Source organism: Tamandua tetradactyla, chromosome 13, assembly GCF_023851605.1.
Source record: "Tamandua tetradactyla isolate mTamTet1 chromosome 13, mTamTet1.pri, whole genome shotgun sequence".
Classification (NCBI taxonomy): Eukaryota; Metazoa; Chordata; class Mammalia; order Pilosa; family Myrmecophagidae; genus Tamandua; species Tamandua tetradactyla.
Window position 1 is genome coordinate 3,336,088 of NC_135339.1, and position 15,614 is coordinate 3,351,701.

The 15,614-nt window shown below is 48.3% G+C and overlaps 1 protein-coding gene across 1 annotated transcript in view; it reads right to left on the reverse strand.

Moving 5' to 3' along the window:
- Positions 1-14,211, reverse strand: part of TMEM72 (transmembrane protein 72) — a 29,263-nt gene extending 15,052 nt beyond the window's left edge. The window contains exon 1 of the mRNA XM_077124556.1: positions 13,858-14,211. Within this exon, the coding sequence (XP_076980671.1) occupies positions 13,858-13,927 (70 nt within the window). The 5' untranslated portion in view covers positions 13,928-14,211. The remainder of the gene's footprint in view (positions 1-13,857) is intronic.
- Between the last annotated feature and the right edge of the window lie 1,403 nt (positions 14,212-15,614).

Below are 15,614 nucleotides of genomic sequence, written 5' to 3' on the forward strand. Positions count from 1 at the left end.
TGTCCTCTTGCACCTGCCCCTGGTCATCCTGACGGCCCACGGACAGCACCTGCTGACGGTCTGGGTTTTGGCGCCTGGCAGTGGCTGCACTCGGGACCCCACCTCCCCCATGCCTTGTCAGATCGCTGTCTTGCTGTTTCTATGACCTCATTTCCATGTGCTGATTTGGCGGCTGCATCCATACTCTTGGCTCATTGCTTTGGGCTCAGTGCTGATTAAACCCCTGGGGTCCTGCTCCTGTGTGAGCTGCTGCCCCCTCTTCGGTTGATGTCTATGCTCAAATACTTGATGTCCCACTGTCCCAGGTGAATTTCGTCTTGGACTCAACCTTTGCGGTCCTACCGGCTCCTGCTCCTCTCCTCGCAGGGTCTGTCTTGCTCTCACAGCCCCACCCAGCCAGCCAGCCCTGCGACCTTATCCAATCGCTGGCACCCACATCCCACCGCACCGGCCGAGGACAGAGCACGGAGAACATCCCCTGAGACCTCCCTCCAGGATGGCATCCGTCCTGACACAAGCAGACCTCTCGTGTCCCTAATTGTACACCCCTGTGCACAACAATGTTTCTCTGTCTGGTCTCAGATGACACACCCCTGGTGTTTCCTGAAGTGTGATGCCTTCATGCCTTCTCCCTGTCGGGGAGCCTAGGATGGCTGGGCTGGATGTCACCCTTGGCTGCCTGTGTATGGCCCTTTGTCCCTACTACTCACGGAGATTCTTCCCTGGGTCTGATCTCTCTCCTGGCAGAGATGCTGGGTGCACAGCTGTCCCCGAGGGATGAGGGGTCTCCTGTACTTGTTTAGCAGCCTGTCCGGGCTGAAAGAGCCTTCCATTCACTGCACAAAGACTACCCCCAGGGGCAGGGCACTGCACCTTACTAACCCATCAGCACGTCCCCCCCTCGCTTCTGGGGAGGGTTGGGGAAGTGGTTCAGGGAGGAGGGGGCAGACAGCTTAGCTAAATGATGAATGGTTTGATTGCTCCCCTCTGCCTCACCTAGCTGCTCTGCCAGCTTGTCCTGAGGGAAGCTGGTGAGGACACTGGCGTCCTACAAGTATCAGTGTCTCTAGAAGTCCAAACTTGCAGAGCACGCGATAGCTTATGCCCATGGTCACACGCACATCCTGAGTCAGTACTCAGAGCAGACTGGAATGAGGAGTCCTGTTGTCCCCATTCTACAGAGGGGTGGAGATGGATGCATGGATGCATGGTGGATGGGTGGTATAGAGGGATGGATGGATGGCGGATGCAAGGATGGATAATGGATGGAAGGATGGATGGATGGATGGGCAGACGGACAGATAGACGGGTGGGTGGATGACCCAGAGACCCTGTACAGCTCACCTGAGGACATATGCTAGGAAGTAAATGACCCAGAGACCAAACATGAGACTTCTACTCCTGGAAGAGGGCAGTTCCATGGTTTCCACTTTCCACTAGCTGTTGTGCGTGAGAGAGTGCATGAGTGTGTGTGTGTGTGTGTGTGTGTGTGTGTTGTGCAGGAAAATGCCCCCTCCTTTAGTTTTTACTGCATGTCCTGTTCTGGGCACTTAGCCTGTATTAACTCATTTAATCGTCACCACGGTTCTGTGTAAAGTTGCCATTGCTATCCCCATCTCACAGAAAACTGATGCGTGGAGAGCTTAAGTAAAACAAACCAACAAACCGTCCAGCTCATTTACAAGTTAGGAGCAGAGTGAGTCAATTCTCCTGCACCTCGATTTCCTCCTTATGCCTCCCATAAATTGTGGTTACGAGAATTCCATTAGCTAATCAATGGCCAGCACATCACAGGGGCTCAATGAAATCATTTCCGATACAAGGGTACATTTTGGTACAAGGATCCAGTCCAGTCTGGAGAAGGGGTCTCCCCGCCCTGAGCCCAGGGTGGTGTCTTCTAGTCCGGGCAGAGGCCCGTGCGCCTTACGTTCCTCCCGCGGGCGCCGCAGCAGGGGCTGTCGATTTGCAGCGTTTTATGGAAAATGATCAGCAGATGGCAGTCAAGGACCTTGGGCACTCACTCTTCCCCAATTCTGTGGTTTTGCAGAACTGTCCTGTTGGCTTTTTTAGGTGGTTGTTGGCTGAAGCGTGGGGATCAGCTTGCACTTTCCATGGAAACAAAGCACTGAGAGTCCAGGGGCACGGGAGGGCTGCGCTGGTGGCCCTGCGGGGTTGGAGTCCCTGCTCTGTCTGTTCACTGTGTACCCTGGTTAGGACTTCACTCATCTGAGTGCAGTTTCCTTGTCTGTTGAATGGGAATAAATAAGTTAGACCACACGGAGCTGCCATTAGGACTTGAGAACACAGCGAGTGTAAAGCGCACAGTTCTGTGTGGAATAGATAGGGGGTGTAAAGCTAGGAGGTGCACACAAGGCGTGCTCCTTCCTTCCCCTAGCAGAGACCTGACAGTGCTCACAGCACCTGGCCAGCATGTTTTGCACCGGGGGGTGGGGATGGGGGGGCTGTGCTGGTGTCTGCATGCCCGGGGAACAGGATGGCCCTCGGCTGGAGGAGAAGAGCTGCGGGGATCTGGGAGCGCGTGTGTCAGGAGTATGGCTTCTCGGGCCGAGGTCCTCGGGGGACCCAGCGTGAGCCTTGTGGGCTGCTGTGAGTCCCTTGCACAGCGAGGCCAAGGGGACCTTGAATTCTGCTTGGTTCTCCCGGCCCTGGGGCTGGTGTTACTTGGAGGACCATGAAGTCCTTCCTCCTGTCCCTGCTTCTGTCCCCACGGCCTCAGGCCCAGCTGGCTCCTGCCTGCGGCTGCACAGCCACGCTCTCCATCCGCAGCCAGACTTCTTGCCTTTGGCGGCTTCTCCTCGGGGTGACTTGGGGTCAGTCCCAGATCTGGGCTGGAGAGGGGCATCAGCTCAACCCCGGGGGCATTCGTGGTCCAGCGGGTCAGATGAGGTAGGGACTGGGCCAAGTCTGTGAATGTGGACAGCCGCGACCCAGTTTTGTAGAGAAACTGCTGTAAGGGGCTCTCGGTGTCAGGAGAGACAAGGGGACTGCAGGGAAAGACTTCGTAAAGGAGATTAAGACAAAATTAAGCGAGAAAGGCAGTCAGGAAACAGACATGTCAAATGGGAGGGACACTACATGTGCGGGAGGGGCCCCCATCCCCCCCACCCTGTGATACCCAGCTGCTCAGTCTGCAGCAGAGGGCATGGGGGTAGAGGTGGGCTTAGAGCAGCTGCACTGAGGCCAGACTGTGGGCAAAAGAGGGAGCATGGAGAGTTTGGGAGCCAGCCTATAAGGGGCCAGAGCAGAGCTCCCTGACGTCAGGGAATCTGGATAAGGGGCTCTGGTGAGCCTCAGGTGTGACTGCCTGGCAGATGGGACCAGAGGGGGAGGGACAGGGCCCCTCCCTTTCCAGCAGGGTGGTAGCGGCTAATTCCTTTATTGGTTCTAAAGGTAGGGAGGTTCTCACACTAAAAGGTAAGGAGGTGCTTGTTCTAAAGGTGAAGTGATGCTCATTCTAAAATATAAGGAGGGACTCATCCTAGAATTTAAGAAGGCACTCATTCTAAACACAAGGAGGTTCTTGTCTAAATATACGGAGATGCTCATTTGAGAAGGTGAGGAGGGACTTGCTCTAAAAGGTGAGGAGATCCTTGTTCTAAAATAAGGATGTGGTCGTTCGAAAATGCAAGAGTGCACTTGTTCTAAAACGTATAGGGATGATCATTCTAAAAGGTAAGGCCTTCACCTAAGGAGGTGCTGGTTTTAGATGTGAGGAGGCGTTCATTCTAAAAGTAAAGAGGCACTCACCTTCCGGGCCATGCAGGGGCAGGGTTGGCCCTGCATGAGCCTCAGGCGAGTGAGCCAGAGGTGCGTGAGCCTCAGGTGTGTGAGCCCCAGGTGAGTGAGCCCAGGTGTGTGAGCCTCAGGTGTGTGAGCCCCAGATAAGTGAGCCTCAGTTGGGTACCTGCCAGCTGGCACCCAGAGGTGTGTGTGGCCCAGGCCTGAGGTTTTCAGGCACTCCTGGGGGTTGGCCCACCCTTCTGATCCTACTTCCTACCTGGTGACAGGCAGGTGGGCGATAGAAGAGCCTGGCCAGTATCTCTGAAAGTACCTGTGTAGGGCCTAGTTAGTTCAGTGTGACATGGCCCTGCCTGCATCAGCATCCAACAGAACACACGGCCCTGGGGCCATTGCCCTGACCTGGGGATGGGGGACCAAGGAGCTGACAGTTTGGCAAAAAAGAGAGAGGGGTATGGAGGGCATATAAGTCTGGGCTTCAGAATAACACATTCTTTATCACAAAGAACTGCCCCCATCCCTGGCTGTGCTGACCTTCCCCTTGCAGATGGGTGGGTGCATTTACCACATCCCTAAGCAGTGCTTACCTTTATGCCCCTTTCATCCAACCTCAGTATTCTCAGTTACCCTCTAGCCCCCCACTTCCAGCCCAACAAAACCCCATTGCCAGCCTCCTGGAGCACAGCCCACCCCCTTCCTCTGTCCCACATCCCAGCACAGTCCAGTTTCCATCCACAAGCCCTGCCCATCTCATGCCCTGCTCCTCTGTCTGTTCCCTTATGCATGGGCAGGTGAGTTTCAGGTCTGAGCTGTTTGTTCTTCTTTGGGCTCAGCAGGGACCACAGATTCTGTGGCAAAGAGTCTGCATATGAAAGCTCTGGCCCCAGAGTCCATGGTCAAAGTAGCATGAGGCCCAAATCGAAAAGACTGATCTTTGGCTTCTCAGGGTAGTCATAAACCCTCTGATCTGCTTCCTCTTCTAGAAAATGGGGGGTCACACAGACATGCGTCCAAGGGTGCTGTGAGCATCCAATCTTAGCAAATCATAGAATGTTGTGCAAATGTAGACTGTGGCTAATAGAATAACTAGGAAAGGCAGGCTGTTCCCATCACCACTCTCAAAGGGGAGGAGAGGGTTTGTTCTCATCCTTTCTTTCTGTTAATGTGCACGTTTATTGAGGATAAAGAGCCCTCCTCTATGTCATCATTGCTCATTGATTTTCCTGTCTCAGATCCTACTCCAAGCCATGGTTGGGATGTACGTAGTCCAAAGCCAGCTTCATCTGTCTCTGTATCTCATGTGCAACACCGTCTTTGCACCTGGCTAGGATCCAAAGGGGCTCCAGGTAAGGGCTGGGGTTGGTCCCTGTCTTGTGCTGATTGCCCAGGAGGGTGTTTCCTGCTTTTGATTGCAGGCCTTGGTGCTGCTCTTACCTCAAGGATGGGTTTCACGGTGGACTGTTGCTTGTCTTCTTTTGAGTCCATCACAGCACTGAGTTTGGATACCTGTCTTGCAGTTAGTGCAGAACTCTTGGTGGCAACAATGGGTACTTTACAGAGGTCACTTGGGACCCCATTAACTGGCTTTTCAGGTCAGGCAGTGACCCTAGATGCCTTGGTAGCTAGATGAGAAATTTCATGCCCACTGTTGCTGACAGCCTCATAACTTGCTTTGTCATGTTGATCTTTCTCTTTGTCTTCAAGTAGGGTGTATCTCCTACTGATCTTCAGGGTCTTCAATGACATACCAAGTAAGGATCCACCAGACTTATGATGTTGTCTGTGGACGGGTCAGGAGAAGTGGCCAGGAGAAGCAGTGACAGCCAGTTGTTGCAGTTGAAGGCTAGATCTGCACCATTTCTGAGACTATGGGGATGTTGGAATCAGTTGCTAATGACTTCACTGAGATAACAAGGTAGCAGCAGCAGGCTTCCCTAGCTTGGGACAAGTTGTGGCAGATGCTAAGCACAACAGGGAGATTTACCTGTTCTGATGAAGAGCAATCAGCTGATACACAGGAGCCAGGGTTCAAGATTCCAGGAGAAAATTTGCATAGTTTGTAGTAGAGGCTTTGGGCATTCTGTTGGAGGAGACCTTCGATATGTTTCGAAAGCATGTTTGGGGAGAATTCCCCAAAGGCAACATAGTCCATGCATTCTCTGCTAGATTCTCTCAACATGAGCCATGGACCCGAAAGGACCAGGCAGGAGGTCTGTTTTGTTTTGCCCTTATGGAAGACTCCTGTGGTAGATTACCATAATGCCCCCAAACTATTAGCCTCTTGGTATCCGTACCCTTTGTTATGTGACTCTGCAGTCCCTGGCAGTGAAGCAAAGTCTCTTTCACTAACCCTTGCGTCTCAGCTCAGCTTTGGCCAGTGGGATGTTATCAGATATGATAGAAGCAGAGATTTGAAATGGACTTGTGTACTGGGCTGCTGTCTTGTGCCTCTGCCATTTCTATGAGCTCATGCCAGGCCAGCCTGGGAGAGCACGAGGGACATAGAACAGAGTCATTCTTACCAGCCCAGCCAAGGCCAGCCTAGAAAAGCCACACCCAACCAAGGCTAGCAGAGCTGCCTAACATGGTCCCATGTGTAGGAGCAATATAAGCTTATTGCTGTATGGTAGTAAGTTTTGCAGTTGTTACACAAGATTATCTTGGCAATCAATAACTGATACATCCACTTTTGAAAACAGTTTTATCATGGTATAATTGACCCAAAACACTACAATTTGATTAGTTTTGGTGTGTGTATGTACCCATGAAACCCTCACTACCAATCAAGGTAATGAACAGATCTAACATCCCAGAAGTTTCCTTGTACCGTTTTAGACCTCCCCTCTTGCCTCTTCCTTTGTCTTCAAGCAACTACTTATCTACTACTTATGGTCAGTAGTAGATAACTAATAATAACTAGTTATATTATATAATAACTAATAATAACTAAAATACTAACTAACTAAAGAGTAGTTAGTATTTTCTAGACATTTATATATATGTATACTTCTTTGGTTTTCTATCTTCATTCAGCATGATTGTTTTGTAATTCATCCATGTAGCCTGTTTGGGTAGTGTCCTCTTCTCTTACTCATCAGTACTCCATGGTATATTATTTATTGATGGATATTTGGGCTCTTTTCAATTTTTTGACTATTTGGGCTACTGTGAACATTCATGCTTTCTTTTCTCTTGGGCAAACACCTAGGAAAGGAATTGCTGGCCAATACTGTAGGCATTTGATAAAGGTTTTAAGAAACTCCCAAATTGTTTCCAAAATGATGGTACCATTTTACATTCTGATCAGCAGTGTTTGAAGTTCCCAGTCATTTGCATCCGTGTTTACACTTGGCAGAGAGAGTCTTTTAATTTTAACCATTCTCATAGGTATGTAGTGGTATCTCACTGTGGCTCCAATTTGCATTTCTGTAATGACTAGCAATAGTGAATATCTTCTGATGTGCTTATTTCCCATTTGTATCTCTTCTCTGTTGTAGCATCTGTTCAAATATTTTACCTTTAAAGAAAGTAGTTTGTTAAAAAAAAGAACACAGGTTGTTTATTTTTATTGAGTGTTAAGAGTTCTTTATGTATTATTCTAGATACTTCCTTATAAGATATAGGACATGAAAGTGTTTTTCCCCAGTTTGTGGCTTGTCTTTTCATTCTCTAACTATGTATTTCAAATAGTGAAGGTTTTAATTGTGATGGAGTCCAATTTATCTATTTTTTTCTTTTGTGGATTATGTTTTTGGCATTATATTGAAGAAATATTTACCTACCCTATCAGTGAGATTTCATCCTATGGTCCAGAATTTTTATAGTTTTAGGTTTTACAGTGAGGTCTGTGATCCATTTTGAGTCAATTTCTGTACATTGCCTAAAGTATAGATCAAAGTTCAGTTTTGGCTTATAGATATTCAATTGTTCCAGTATTGTCTGTTGAAAAAAATGGTTCTTTCTCCACTAAATTGCCTTTGTATTTTTGCCAAAATTCAATTTGTCTGTGTATATGTGGGCCTATTTCTGGACTCTCTCTTCTTTTCCATTGTTTGGTTTGTCTTTTTTTGAGTTAATACTGCACTTTCTTGATTTCTGTAGCATTATAAATAAATCTTGAAGCCAGGTACTGTTAATCCTCTAATTTTGCCCTTCATTCAAAAGGTTGTTTTGGTCAGCTTAGGACCTTTGCATTTCATGTGAATTTTGGAAGCAGCTTGTACATTTTTAGAAAAAAATTTGTTGGAATTTTGTTGGGGTTGAATTGAATCTGTAGAACAATTTGGGAGGAATGAGCATCTTAAACACATTAGGTCTTCCTACCCATGAACAAGGTATGGTATAGTGCTCCTTTTATTTAGCTCTTCTTTACTATCTTTTAGCAATATACTTTAGTTTTCAGTGTACCTAAATCTTTCATATCTTTTGTTAGATTTATCTCTAAGAATTCAATGCTTTTGATGTTATTGTAAATTGTAGCTTTTGAAATTTCATTTTAAAACTGTTTATCACTTGTATATAAAAGTACAGTTGATTGTTGCATACTGATAGTTGTCCCTCGTGCTTTCCTTTCTTTTCTTTTCTTTATTGCACTGGCCAGGACCTCTAGTGTAATGTTGACTAGATGTGAGAGTGGACGTCCTTGTCTTGTTCCCAATCTTAGGAGAAAAGCATCGGTAATTTACCATTAAATACCTGTGTATGTATGTATGTATGTGTATATATCTATGCATATATGTATATATATATTTTTGGTAGATGTGCTTTCTTAGATTGAGGATGCTTCCCTCTATTACTTTTGCTGAAGTTTATCCCCAAAAGAATGTTGGATTTTGTCAAATGCTTTTCTATATCTGTTGAGATGATACTATGGCCTTTCTTTTTTAGTTTCTTAATATGATGACTCACACTGATTGATTTGCACATGCAGAACCAACCTTGCATTCCTGTAATAAGCTCCACTTGGTTATGAATAGTATCCTTTTTAGATATTTTTAACTGATTTGCTAAAACTTGTCTAGAATTTTACCTTCATGTTCATGAGAGATATTAGTCAGCCATTTTATTTTCTTGTAATGTCTTTGTATAGCTTTGATATCAGAGTAATGCTGGCATCATAGAATGAATGAGACATTGTCCCTCCTTTTCAGTTTTCTGGAAGGTTTTGTATAGAATAGGTATTATTTCTTCCTTAAAGTTAGACAGACTTCCACAATTCAGTGTTACTACTGACAATTCTGCCTCCCACTTCGAAGGTCCTTGTAAGGACCCACAGGGGAAATCTCCTCTGGGTCTTGATGTCAGGGATGCCTGAGGTATTGGTTCCTCATTTTTCCTCTGGGTTCAAAGAGACTGTATCTATCACTTCCACACGGATGGTTTCCTAGTGTGCATGGGCCCACCAAGTGTTCTCTTTACTACATCAAATATGCCATGCTTCCCCCTCTGACCCTTACCCGCTCTATGGCTTACCCTCCTGGGTTCCCTCTCCCAATGTTTGCCACTTATATCTGACTACATCCTTTTTGGTCAAAGCCTTCTTCAGAGCAGAATGGAGAACAACTTGAAAAAACTGTCAGCTCATTAAAAAAAAACCCAAAAAACCAGAAATCTGGGCTACCATCTTCTTGTGTTTTGATTGCTGCAGCCTGAGTTGAAATAACCAGGTTCCTAGGGGTTTGCCTTAACAACCCAAGCTCTAAGCAGGAAGGGAAATCTTACACATGTTAGGCCTTTCACAGTTTTGCCCCATTCTCCCTGTCATGGATTGAATTGTGTCCCCTCCAAAAGATATCTTAACCCTAGTACCTCGACTATGGCCTTATTTGGAAAAAGGGTCATTACAGATGCAATTAGGCAAAATAATAAAATAAGGTCATCCTGGGGTAGGGGGGCTCTTAGTCCAATATGAGTGGGGTCCTTATCAGGTGAGGAACTTTGAACACAATTTTGGGAGAAAACCATGGGATAATTTAGGCAGAGAACATCATGGGCTACCAGCAAGTCACCACCAGAAGCCAAGAGAGAGGCCTGGAACAGATTCTTCCCATAGACTCTGAGGGCACCTTGATTTTGGACTTGTAGCTTCCAGAAATACAGCTATGAGAGAATATATTTCTTTTTTTTCAGCCATCCTAGTTTATGATACTTTGTTGTTATGGCAGACCCAGAAAACCCAGGTATTCCCTTTCTAGCCTCATGGGTCATATGTTGCTTTGCGCCTTTTCTTTGATCTTCTTTTCTTTCCATCCCATAAGAAGAGCCAATCCCTCTTACTTGTGTTGTCCCTTTGCTCTGTACCGTCCTCTAAAATTGACCAGCACTGGTTGAGAATCTTTGTGTCTTGTAGTTTACTACATTAGTCATAGCTTTACTGAATCTTTACCAACCCAGATGGTAGGCACAATTGTCATCCCCACTTCATGGAGGAAAAAACTGAAGTTTAAAGAAGTTAAGTGACTTGCAAAAGTCACAAACCTAGACACCAGGGCACACCAGACAGGTGGACTATTTTCAAATAAATGAATCATAAGCAGAGTGCCAGATTTCTTATCCTAAACCTAAGAAGGTGGACACAGGCACAAAGGAATAAAGAAAGACATGCTTGCACCAAATAGAGTTATCTTTTCATGGTAGGAGGGTGGAACAGAGGAAGGGATATTCAGTTTACTCATTGGGACAGTCAGATAGATGGGAGAAGGAAAAAGTCAACATCAGCTTGAAATATCTGTAAACACAATGCAGTCTTGCATGGGCAATCAATTCACCTGCATCTGCTGGAGCCCACGATGCTTTCTTAGATGGCAGGAGGTGGTCATGGGATATCCATTTAAGAGAATGTAAATTAGCATGGAAAGCCCAAAATGATTGCTTCAGAAGCATTAGTTTTTGTTGAAGGCTTTGAACAGGGTTAAGGTCAATCTATGCATTTGCTGTACTCTTTAAAATAATAATGAGCACACCAGGGTTTTAAGTGAGTCTTTTGTCTTACTCTATATTAATAAACCAAATCTCCAGTTTGAATGGAGTGTGGCTACTGGAATGCAGCTCTATCCTTTATGTACAGAGGCAGGTTAATAGGTCAAAAACCTGGAACAAAACACTCTTCTTCTTTTTATGGAGGGTGAAATCTCTGGACCTTGTGCTCCCTCAGCCCAGTTAAAACCCTTTTTCCCTAGTTTGAGCCTAGCTTGGAGTCTAAACATTTAACTCAGCATGCCATCATCTGTCTTCAGGAGAACACAGTGAGAACCATCTGTGGGGCACTGAGGGGCAGCCAACAACCTGTCCATAGATGCCCCATCACATTGGCTTCCCCGGGTGGCACCCCATCTCAGCAGCAGAGAAACTCAAAGACCACAAATGCACAGACACACACACACACACACATGCACATATACACACATGCATAAACATATCCACTCATGTGCACATGCTCACACACACTCAATGCCAAGCAGACAAAGCAAGTGTATAAAGCCAGTCAAGTATAAGACAATAGGCCGGGGACAGAGTTTTCTAATTTTACAAACACTTCTGGATGGATGCAGTATGCCCATGCCTGTGTACCCCTGCTTGGCTTGGCTGTAGCCATATTCCATCTCTGCTCCCAAACCACAAGTGGTGAGGGGCTAGGCCTGACAGTCAGGCAGGAATAGCTCGTGTGACAGAACCTCAACCCAGAAGGTCCAGAATGAAATTGGACACGGAGTCCTAAGGAAGCGCCATCCAAAGGGAAGGATGATCCACAAGCCAGGTGCGTTCCAGGACACTCTGAAGCTCAGCCACAGGACTTTGGGGCTCTGATGGAGGCTCCAAGCGTCCTGCTGCCCTGACAGCTCTGGATCCCGTCTGCAGGAAGGCTGAGGGTGTAGGCCACTGGTCCCTGCAGGCTGCACTTCAGATGACTTTGCCAGGTCTCTGCAAAGCTTCAGCTTCTGCTTCAAGTTTCGTTTCCTTGCTAGCAGCGGTAGTCCTGCACATGAGGCCTGGATTTCTCAGTAGAGGATTTCAAAGAGACAGAGGCTCAGGGAAATAAGGGACTTGCAAATCTTATACACTGGAAACAGGCCAGGAATACAGCGATGCTGGAAGAAACTTGAGATTGGCCCCAGAGTGCCTGAGCCCCTGTTCCATTTTCCACTCACCCCCAGCCCTGGAGAAAGCCAGAGCAACATATTTGAAAGCCTGGCTACTGGAAGGGAACTCATGGGCTATTTTTAGCCCGGATCTGACATCAGAACGAGGAGGAGACCCATCTCTCAACATCGATAGCTGCCCTCTGTGCAAAGATAAAGCGTTGTGGTTACGATGGGATGCATGCACGGAGCTACAGACCTCCCTTTGGATGAGATAAACAGCCTTCAATGAACTCATTAGGAGGGCAGGTCCATACATTTTTAATCAGTTTCTCGACAAGAGGGAGAGCTCAGCTCCGGCGGAGTGTTGTGATTCTCATCCATGCAGACTGGAGACAGCCACAGTAATTTCTAATGTTGAAGAGGCTCATTTTATGTTTTTGGAAACCAGGGCCAGAGCAGGGTGGGTGGACTTAGGAGTCACAGTGGTGGACCAGGACTCGAACCCCTGTCAGGTGAGCCCTGATTCGGGTCACCTTAACCACCCAGGCTGGGCTGCTGGGGGCATTAGTGGAGGTTCCCTTGTGTGGAAGTGACAAGGTAGTTTGGAGGGAGGTTAGAGCTGGAGCCCCATTACCCTCGTCCACTGGGGTCCAATTCTGGACTCTCTCCTGGTTCCACTGGGCAGGGCTTCCTACCCTGAGATGCAGGGCCGGCTTTGGCCAGAGGTCTGGCCTTTGTGAAATTCTGGCCTGTGGCATGACCTTGCTCAAGGTCACCTCCCCTATATGAGTTCAGTTGCTGTATTTTGTAAAAGGGGATGGGGTAGGACTAAAGGATTTCTAAAGCTCTTCCCGATCCAGTCAACTGGCCTAGATGTTGGAAAAGCCCCTTTGTTTGTCAACCATGACCCTAGCCAGCCCCCTGGAAATGTCCCAGATCCCCACCGGACTTGGGAGTGTCATGGGGGCTCTCTCCAAGAGGTTCACATTCTTATTTCCATTTAACTAAGTTGTGTTCTTGCATCCTTGACCCTCCAAAACACCCTGGCCAACAGGTCCATTGCATGGACCCCAGAGGGCCACGTGGGGGTCACCCCAGGTCACACATCTGGTAAGTGACAGGCCTGGGCTGGGACCTGCAGAGACTGAGTTCAAGCTTGGGGACCTTCCCCAGTCCAGAGGCTCATACAGAAGTTTTGTCCCGTGGCAGGGAAAGGCTGATGAGCAGTGTGTGCCTCTTCCTTGGCAGCCGAGGGCTTGGAACTGCCTGCTCACTTCCCCAGCACAGATCCTGGCTGTGCAGAGGGCAAGGGGTGAAGGGTCCGGGTCCCTTGGCGAAATGAGAGGTAGAGCTCAGACCAGGGCTGGCGCTGCTTCTGGCCATCTACCTTCTTGGTGAACTGAGTAGCCATGTGAACTGGATGGAGAACAGGGACTGAGTCCAGAAAGCCTTTAAACCCACACTGGGTTCTTGCATCCCAGTAATGAGGGCAGGGGGAGCCTGTGTTCTGCAGAGTTTTCTGTACCAGGGTCCAGGGGCAGCCCGAGGGAAACCCTCTAGCTCAGGCTCCATGCATTGGGAGCTCCCTTTCCTTGCACAGGGGCTGTGGTTTGAGTACAGTAAGATAAGCCTCAGGTGACAATTTCATAACTGTAAAGCCAGGCAACCAATGCCACACTTGCCCAACCCTTTACGCTTTCACGTCCTGTCCCCTATCTCCTCCACCTCACGACTGCCTTCCATGGGAGGCAGGCAGACCCCTCTGCCTCATTTCACAAATAAAGACCCCGAGTCCATCACCAAGCAGGCCCCCTGGCCCTGAAGCCCACCCCAGAAGCCCACCCCACAGTGCCTGCTGCTGCCTGCTGAGCAGTTGATGGGGTTCTCGGAAAGGAAAAGGAAGGACAGATGTCACCAGGTGTGCCTGCCCATGCCCCGGCCAGTGGGCTCCCACCTTGGGCAGCTCTGTTTGCTGTGCCCAGTGTGCTGGGGCTGGCAGTGGGGAGGCGGGTCCTACCTGCAGCAGTGGTGATGCCCAGAAGCCGGCAGGTATATTCCAGCCCAGTCCAGAATGCCTGGCGCTTCATGGTCCTGGGGCCGGGGTAGAATCCCAGCAGGTCAGGCAGCAGAGGCTCCAGCCCTGAGATGCTTCAGCTGCCCCTCAGCAGGCGGGGGGCTGAGGTTGCTCGCTTCAGGTCCCGGGGCCCCAGGGCTCTGTCTTTGCACACCGGTCTTCGCCGCCACAGCCTCGCCGAGGTGTGAATAGGGCTCACCTTCCCGGCTCCACTGCTGGTGCCCTTGCCAGGCACTCAGCTTAATCATTACCTTGGAAGAATGTCCCCGCTGCTCCGGGCAGCCCTGCCCCGGCCTGGAGCTGCCGCGGCCCCAGCGCTGCACTGCGGTCGGAGACCAGTCTGAATAGGGCTGGGCTGGAGGCAGCTCAGAGCTGGGAATTAACCATTTCTGGCTGGGAGGAGGGAGCCAAGAAGGGAGCCAGGGTCCTTCCTTACCAGGCAGGGCAGGGAAAGGCACACCTGGAGCTGACACCTGCCCAGGGCCCCGGGGCACATCCATCCCCTGCAGGTGACTGGAGGTGCCTGTTTGTGTGCCGGTGGGATGGGGGAATGTGTCTTTAAATCACTGGCAGCGACAAGTTTTGAAATGAGTTCCAAGCTTCACTCTTCTGCTTTAGGTGGATTAGAAAGTTGTGGCAAGTTGGACTCAGACCAGGGTGTACTTAACCCAGGCCTGGCCACGAGTGGTTCTCTCTTGATTTTCCCAACATGAGCCCCACATGGGATGTGGGATCTGTTAGGATTCTAGGGGAGGGGGGTTGCTGTGTCAATAATTAACAGGGTGACCTTGGGAGAATCCAAAGCTCTCTGTGAGCCTTAGTGACTTCTGGGGGAAATCAATGAGAGGGTTAGGCTGGATTGGTGGTTCCCAAACAATTGAAGTATCCTGAGAAGCTCAGGACCCAGAAGCTCAGCCTCAAAAATGGAATAATGGTGGGCTTTTCACTAACACTTAACTTACTAATTGGCATAGTGGAATGAATGATGTCAAGTTTCAGTTTTCCTCCCACTTATTCTTCTGAAATCTTTGACCCCTGCTGTTGCCATACGGAATAGACAACAAAAACAACCAAACAAATCAGGGGGAAACTGCCCTAATAATAACGAAAAACTCAGGCATAGTATGTCTTGCTTTTTTTTTTCCTTGTTGAGTTTTCATAAAATAATTATTAGATTTTTTTGCTAGTAGTACAATTTTAATTCAACTGACCAATTTGATAAAGATTTCACAGTATCCCATAAGGACTAAGCATTCTTTTTCTTTTCTGGTTGTTAGCTCATTTTTCCCTTGAACACATTTAAGAATCTTTGTGCTGATGTGCTCTTTAAGGTCAAGGTTTAAAAATGTAAGATTTGGCATATTTAGCTCTTGGGTTAGCAGACTGTGTTTGTCAACTCAAGCCTTGAACTTTGACATGTCTTGACACATGCATGCCTCCCTCTGACCCCCCCAGCCCACCCAAATGCTGGTATCCGAGGGTCTGTGCACCCACCAGTGTAAACAGACCATGCCTTTCCCTTACAGCCACCTCTTTCCCCAGCTGCTTGGTGCTCTCCACCCACTTTTGGAGCCCACTCTTCACTGAGCTGATTGAGACCTTCTGGTTGACCCCACAGCGTTCCATTCCTTCTTCCTTGCCAAGAGCAGCGGATTGTGTTTCAATTTCTGATGCCCAGAAGAGATTGGCTCCTTGGGTCC